Source organism: Stegastes partitus, unplaced genomic scaffold, assembly GCF_000690725.1.
Source record: "Stegastes partitus isolate 25-593 unplaced genomic scaffold, Stegastes_partitus-1.0.2 Scaffold119, whole genome shotgun sequence".
Lineage (NCBI taxonomy): Eukaryota > Metazoa > Chordata > Actinopteri > Pomacentridae > Stegastes > Stegastes partitus.
The window spans coordinates 789,608-798,035 of record NW_007577850.1 but is presented as its reverse complement, the minus strand read 5'-3'; the positions used below and the strand labels follow the sequence as shown (position 1 = coordinate 798,035).

The window sequence follows — 8,428 nt, the reverse complement described above, 5'->3', positions numbered from 1 at the left end:
AAGGAAGGAAGGAAGGAAGGAAGGAAGGATGAAGGTCCCTACATTTCAGCGGCTGGACCAGGATGGAGCTAAACACCGTGCTGTGATTGGCTGACGTCTGCTGACACGACTCAATCAGCCTCAGTTTGCTGCCGCCAGTTTCCAAAGCGGCTCAGCGAAGCTTTAAGGCGTCATTATTATTATTATTTGGCGTTTCCAGGGACTCGTTCTGGAGGTTTCAGTCCAAACTTAGACGTTAATACGCGGCTCGGAGGTAAATCACACGTATAACAAACAACAGAACAATCCTGATTATGAAACACGTCACCAAACGGAGAACCTTCTTATTGTTTCCTTCCAGTTCCTGAGCTTCCGGTTGTTCCTCAGCAGATGAAACGTTGATTCGTTTCAGGATTTTAAGCATAAATGTGACTTTTCTTGACTCAATAGTCTTTAAGTTTGTCTTTTAAAAAGCTCAAAATGGAGCCTTTAAATTGTTTATTTAGCCAAACGTCTGTGAAATCTAACAACTGTGGTGGTGCTTTTTCATTAATAAATGACGTAAATAAGCAATTAGTTACCAAATTATTGATTATTTGTTCAAGTTCTTAACATGAAACCTTTGGATTTTGGACTGTCGGTCAAAATAATCAAACGCTGAAGGAGAGACGCCTTCGTTTTCTCATCACTTAGAGACAAAAAAAACATTTAAAGAACAAAATCTATTCATAAACCAACAAATAAAACATATTTAGTTGGTTAGAAATCATGTAATATGATGGACTTCCTTATTTAGCACCAATCAAAACTACTAAAGAAGGAACCGTCTTTCAAAGCGCTGCAGCTAAGAGTTACTTCTATTATTAAGAAATCTGTTTTATCTGTAAAACATCAGAACGTATTAAAATCCGCCCAAAAAGTTGGTTTAAAGTCACATTTAAGACACTGAAATGCTGCTAAAATGCATGTTTTCATATTTGATTGATGAAAAACTACTTTTCTCAGCCTCATTGTGTATCACAGTCAGATAAAGTCGTATTTTAAATCACTAATTAATCACCATGAATAACACTAAAGACTCTTAACGACAATATTTAAACTTGTGATTCACAGAAAAACACAGAAAAGCAGCAGGTGTTGTCCTTTGAAAGGCTAAAAGAGTGATTTGTGGGGGCAATTTCAGCTTTTATGAACACAATAAACAGAATTATATTATATTTCTCATTTATATCATCAAGCTGTGAAACTGTGAAAATATCTGATGGCTAATTTCTAGTTAAAACTAATTTCTAATTAAAACTATGCCGGGTTTCAGCCTTAATGTGTTATATTACACTCTGGTAAAGTCCTATTTTATATCATTTTGTGGGGTTTTAATCCGCAATATGTAAATAAATCGCACCATAAATACTCAGTAGAACTAATCTCTGATAAATATGATGATATATTGTATGATACAGGCAGATAAAGCAGGGTTTTAATCCCTAAAATGAAAATTATTCACTTTAAATAACACTATATGGTCTTTTCGTGGAGTTAATTCATTCAATTACAATTATTTTTACTGGATAACACTTTGATTCAAGTAAAACTAAACATCTGTGTTTAATAAATCAATCTGAAATCAGCTACATGGAACCTCAGCGTTGTTTTAAATCTCCGGTGTTCAGAGCTGTTGGTGGTAAATGTGACTCGAGGGTCCGTCTTCTCTGGTTAGAAACACATTTGTCCTACCCATGAACTGCATCTCCCACTCCCGGACGCTCTCCATCTGCACAGCGTTGAGGTCCGACAGGTCGTCGTACTCGTCCCTCAGGGCGTCTTTCTCCAGGCAGAAGGTGGCCAAACCTCTGGAGGCGTCCCGGCCCGCGAAGATGCCGTAAGGACCGTCTGAGGAGACCAAACGGAGAGAATCAGTTAACCGTTAAATTCTGATTTTCTACACTGATCAGTCTTCAGTTTCTTTTCTCAGTTAATCAGTTCATCCCTAACATGAACAAAATGAGTAAAAAAGTCCAACAGAAAGTCTTTAAAACTGTCGGTTTTAGTCAAACAACATTTCATAACCTGAAGACGGGCAGTGAGCTAAAGCCACCTAAAGCAGAAAAGTCCAAAAACTGGGAGGAATTTTTGGTACTTTTTCATTAAAAAAAATGTCTTAAATAAGTCATCAGTGATCAAAACTGGCTGCAAGTATTGATTCTTTACTTCAGCACCTGATTTTAAACCTTCGGACTTCAGCAAATCAAGGAGTAGCATATATTATTAACATATAACATCTAGAAAAAGGGAAAAGTGAGGATTTTTTGGGGGTTTTTTTAATTTAAAAAAATGTCTTAAATAAGCCATCAGTGATCAAAACTGGCTGCTGTTGGTCAAACAAATCAAACCAGGGTTTAAAAGCAGAGAAATAACAAGTAAAAAAAGGTAAAAGTGAGGAATTTTTGCAACTTCTTAAATTAAAAAAAACACCAGAAAAAGTGATGTCTGCTTCAGCTTTTAACTCAAAACCTTTGATTTTTGATTTAGACGCAAAAAAACAACGTCAAGGAAATAACCTATATTATAATAATAATAACCTTTGAAACTACAGAATTTTTGGCACTTTTTCATTCAAAAAAATTCCCTAAATAAGTCAACGGTGATCAAAACTGGCTGCTGTTGGTCGAGCAAATCAAATCATGGTTTAAAAGCAGAGAAATAACTAAAAAAAATGTGAAACTGAGTAATTTTTGGAACTTTTTAAACTAATGAAAATAACAGAAGAAGTCATGTTTGTTTCAGTTTTCAACTCAAAACCTTTGATTTTTGTTTTAGACACAAAACATGTCAAGAAAATAATCCACATAATAACAATAACCTCTGAAATTAAAGAATTTTTGGTACTTTTTCCAATAAAAAACATCCTAAATTAGTAATCGGTGATCAAAATTGGCTGCAATTATTGATTATTTGCTTCAGCACCTGATTTAAAACCTCTGAACTTCAGCAAATGAGGGTTTAACATACATAACAACTAAAAAAAGGTGTAAAAGTGAGGATTTTTTGGTTCTTTTTCATTAAAAAAAAACAAACAAACAAAAAAAACCAGAAAAACAGAAGATCCAACAAATCAAAGACAACTTTTTAGTTTTAGACACAAAAAACATGTCAAAGGAATAATCGATATAATAATAATAATAATAACAATAATGTCTGAAACTACAGAAGTTTTGGTACTTTTTCATGAACTCATGACTGAGCTCAGTAAGATTTTGGTGAAACAAATCAAGACTTTGAAGGAGGACATCTTGGTTTTTCTTCTTTTATAAATAAAAAAAGAAATGTCAAGAAGAGAAACTACAGATGAACCAATAAATCAAACAAACATCACTTGCTGGTTAACTTGGTTGTTTATCACCAAACACATCTGCTGCAGAAGAACCATTTGCAGCTGATAAGAACATTTACTACCGATCGATCACATCGAGGTTTCACACCGTTCTGAGGGTTTTACTGAGAAACAAGCAGCGAGAAATCGTCACATTTCCAGTGAATCCACAAGTCGTCCTCTGGCGGTTCATCTTGTGACCGGTTCTGAATGAATCTGTTCAATCTGCTCCGGAGAAACCAACACGTGCTTTTCTTTGATATAAAAAAAAAATAGCGTGCTGATGGTGACGAAGCAGATTCTCTACTTCAATACGACTTTGTTTTCTCAGCGAGACGACTGAAATGAAAACGGAGGAGCTGCTGCGATGTGAAGCTTTAGGAGGTTAACAACAGACAGACAGTTCATCAATTACTCGACTATCAGAAGATCAATCTTGTTAATCGCTGCCTTTCATGCTAAATAGTAATATTAATTCCTCAAAGCTGCTCAGATGTGATCAATACGTTGCTCTTCTTCATCACAAATGAGAGCAAACTTAATATTAGTTTTATTTCTGACTGTTATCAGCCGCGTGAACGCGTTAGCAGCTGAATTACTGTCATTAAATCAAATACATGAGAGAGAAATACCAATAAAAACAGTCGTTCAGCTGCAGGTTTGTGTTTTAATGAGACGTTTCACTCTTCTGGTTGAGTAAAAAGGAACAACTTAATATCTGCTTCGTCATCAAATTCACCGACTTCCTGTTTATAATAAAAAAGTATTAAAACTTTCAAGGCATTTAACTCAATTGTGGAGCTGCAGTGATTAGACGAGTAGTTAGTGGGCAGGAAGGTGATTATAAATATACTGAATTAATTTACTTTTCTGCCAGATGACACATGCATTCATCAATATTCAGCCTCAGCACTCATTTAACTGTAAAACATATGAAAGTTAATATGTTGTTGTCTCGCAAAAATGCCAAAAATTGATGGTTTAAATATGCTAACTTGCTGCTTCCTGTTGTCTTACATTATAGTAAAGTCATTAGTTTAGGAGTTTGGACTGTTGATTGAACAAAATGAGGCATTTAATGATATAATCTGGAACTCTGACTTAAAAATCTGACAAAAAATGTGTCCAACTTGGTTTCAAACGGTCCAAAATAACTTCAGGTTTGTCCAAAGTGACTCAAAAATACCAAAATAACTTGAAAAACAAATCAAAGAAATGTCAAAACTTATCTAAAATTGGTCCAAATTGACTCAAAATGTGTCGGAAATGACTTCAGATTTGTCCAAAACGATTTTTTTAAAATCCACAATGACAAAAAAAAACTTCTATACAATTCAAAATGTGACCAAAATCACTTAAAGTTGTCAAGAACGGTTCGCATTTTATCCAAAATGACTAAAGTGTCAAGAAATAATCTAAAAATGCCCAATTTGCTTTAAAATCTGTTCAAAATAATTAAAAAATTCGAATGTGTCCAAAGTGACTTGAAGTGTGGAACAAAAACTGACAAAATAACTTGAAAAATATCAAAACAAATCAAAAAAATTGTCAAAACTTATCTAAAATTTGTTCAAATTGACTCACAATGTGTCCGCAATGAGTTCAAGTTTGTCCAAAATGATTATAATAAATTCACAATGACAAAAAAAATCTATACAATTCAAAATGTGACCAAAATCACTTAAAGATGTCAAGAAACATTCACAATTTGCCCAAAATGACGAAAAAAGTGTCCAGAAATAATCTAAAAATGCCCAATTTGGTTTAAAATTTGTTCACAGTTTAAAAATTTTAATCAAATTTGTCCAAATTGACTTGAAATGAGTCGAAAGTGAAACAAAAACGGCCAAAATAACCTAAAAAATTTCAAAACAAATAACAAAGAAGTCAAAACTTATAAATTTGTCCAAATTAACTTAAAATGCGTCTGAAACGACTTCAGATTTGTCCAAAATGGTTAGAAAAAAATCGCAATGACACAAAAAAGTTCCATGATTCAAAATGTGACAAAGATCACTTAAAGTTGTCGAAAATGACTCAAAATGTGTCAGAAATATTATCAAAAATGCCCAATTTGGTTTAAAATTTGTTCACGATTTAAAAATTTTAAACAAATTTGTCCAAATTGACTTGAAATGTGCCCAAAGTGGAACAAAAACGGCCAAAATAACTTGAAAACTATCAAAACAAATCAAAAAAATGTCAAAACTTGTTTAAAATTTGTCCAAATTGAAAAAAAACCCTCCAAAATGGCTTCAGATTTGTCCAGAATGAGCCCAAGTGAAGGAAAAAGCAGCGATAAAACACATGAAGGGAAGCAGGAAGCAGAAAACACGAGATCTTTAATATCAACAGACAGAAAAACCGTCTCATCATTAACACCGAGGCCTCCAGGAGAGCAAATATTATGATGTGGGATCACGCTGGATGTCTCGTCTAATTTTATCGTCTAAATACTGAGCCGGTCCTACGGAGGCCGCTGCGTTTAAACGACGAGCTGTATTCAGGAATTTCCAGTTATCTGATCATCATCAATCTGCTTCCCTTCAAAGCAGCTCATAAAGTTCCCAGACGCTGCCTGAAGCCTCGCCTCCAGCGTTCTCCTTCTGCTCCACGTCTTCCAACGACACGGCGACGAGAATCATCTGACTAACATGTGAAACATCTGCGGGCGCTTCAGGTTTTCAAACTGCAGGAAAAAACACTCGACGCCGCTGAAGAGTCCGTGAAGGCTTTTATCGCTCCTGAGATTAGATGTGCTCTTTCTCACCTTGCACAAGCGACAACCAGCAGATAAAAGCTGCAGACGGGATCCAACAGGAAGTCACTACAACGGGCTGGTTTTTCTCTTTCAGCGACTATTATTAGAATCGTTTCGCTTCTTTTTGAACGTCAGGAATCGTGACTCGGAGCCACGTTTGTGCCCGAATGAAGTCTGAGAGCGTCGGCTTGTAAACCCAGCCGCCTCCAATTGATGTCATTTCTGATTAATTTACGAGTCTGTAAAAACGTCTAAATCGACAACAAATGCATCGTTTTGTCCGACTGGCGTGATTCCCGGTTATCACCCCACGTTTTACACATGCAACGATAGAAATAAGTGCAAAAAGCAGAGCAGAAAACACGCCTAAAACTCACGTAACTCACTTGTAAGATCAGTTTCTAGAATAAAACATACACAAAATACTAGAATATTAAAGGACTGACAAGTTGTGAAAAGTACAAATATGTGCAACTAAAATAAGTTCTGGATTTTCTACCTTACTTCTAAATCAATCGCCAACTATTTCGCTACCAGATTATCAAGTTTGAGTAACTACTTAAGAAGAAAACAGTCTGAATTCTCTGATTCCAGCTTCTGAAATGTGAATATTTTCTTTGTTTTCTCTCTGTGACAGTAAACTGAACACCTCTGGGTTGTACAGAAAGCAGAAATCTTGACATTTTTCACTGTTTTCTGACATTTTCAAGGCAAAACTGTTAATTTAGTGAGTTGCAGCCCCGCTATCAGTCCCTGCACTCAGTCAATAGTGGAACATATACGAGTAAACATATTAAATTGTGTTTTTGTCGAGCAAAAATGTAAAATATGAATAATATTCGTTCATTAAAGCTGCTCTAATGTGACCATGTGTTGCTTTTCTTCATCATAAATGAGAGTAAACTTCATATTACTGGGATTTTTAATGAATTTCTGAATATCATCAGCATTACTGGCTGTTTTCTGAACGAAATTACTTTAAATAAACCAAATACGTGAAAAAGAAATGATAAAAACAGTTGTTCAGCCGCAGGTTTGTGTTTAAGGAAACATTCCTGAACTTAAATATTAATAAATATAATAAATATTTAAATATAAATACATTAAATTCAGATTTTTAATAGCAAAAATGTAAAAACATGAATAGCTCCAGGTCCTCAGATGTGATCATTTGCTGCGTTTTGTTTTCTTAAATTATAATAAATTGATTATCTTTAAAAGGTTGGACTGTTGGTCAGACAAAACGTGAACTTTAACGAAACTTTTCTGCAAGAATATCATCACGTTAACAACGCTGAGGTAAAAGAAGAAGAAGAAATATTGTGTTATGAGATGATCCTACATATTTCTCAGCTCTTGTTGCTGCAGTTTAATTTGTAATAATAATAATTCTCAATCAGTGTTAACGTAAAAACTATATTCTACTGACAGGGTTGTTTTATATTTATTTATATAACCCACATATAGATTCATAATGAATAAATTAACCTTATAATCAATTAAGTATTTTCTGTGGAGCTGCAACAGTTAATGTCTTAATCAATTAGTTATTGATCATCAACTGTTCTCGCAGTCGATTCATTAGTTTGTCATGTTATAAGAAGAAAAAAAAAGTCCACATTTTGTGATCGCAACTTCTTAAATGTTCTTTTCTGCTTCATGACAGTAAACTGAACATGTTTGGGTCGTAGAGAGGGGTGTAAAGATTCACCAACACGAATCGATTTTAACTTTAACGATATGAACACATGGCTCGGCGGCCTCTGGGTCCATCTGTATCTACCGGTTGTAAAGTTATGAATCGGTTGATACTAAACATGGCCGCTCCAGTCTCGTGAGACTCCCGCTGTGACGAGAGTGACGTTCTCTTAACGTGTCTGCTAGCAACAACAACACCACAGCATGGTCGACAGCACCGGGGTTTACACCACCGATGTTTGCTGTATTTACGCTCCAGATGTTCCGTTCACGACCAGACCTGCCTGAGTGTGAAGATAAAGACGCTGCATGAAGAAGACCTCACTGAAAAACATCACTCGTTAATAAAGCATCGCATCGTATTAAACCGTATTGTCAGTGAATCACATCGTAACCCATCCACGTGTCTAGACTGGAATCGGATCGCCTCTTACGGTGGAGATGAACACCTCTAGTCGTGGACGAAAAACACATTTGTCATCTTGGGTTTTAGGAACCGGAACCATTTTCTGGTCTTTTATGGAGAATCTACTCGTTCAGTGAGCTGCGGCTCCACTTTCCCATCAGCTGACACGGGCATTCATAATAAGTTGTTGTTTTTTATTGCAAAAATGCCACAA

The 8,428-nt window shown here is 35.4% G+C and overlaps 1 protein-coding gene across 1 annotated transcript in view; it reads right to left on the bottom strand.

The window, feature by feature from the left end:
• pgrmc2 (progesterone receptor membrane component 2) overlaps positions 1 to 8,428 on the bottom strand; it is a 20,148-nt gene that overhangs the window by 9,306 nt on the left and 2,414 nt on the right. Inside the window, exon 2 of the mRNA XM_008278273.1 lies at positions 1,714 to 1,869. Coding sequence (XP_008276495.1) covers positions 1,714 to 1,869 — 156 coding nt within the window. The remainder of the gene's footprint in view (positions 1 to 1,713; positions 1,870 to 8,428) is intronic.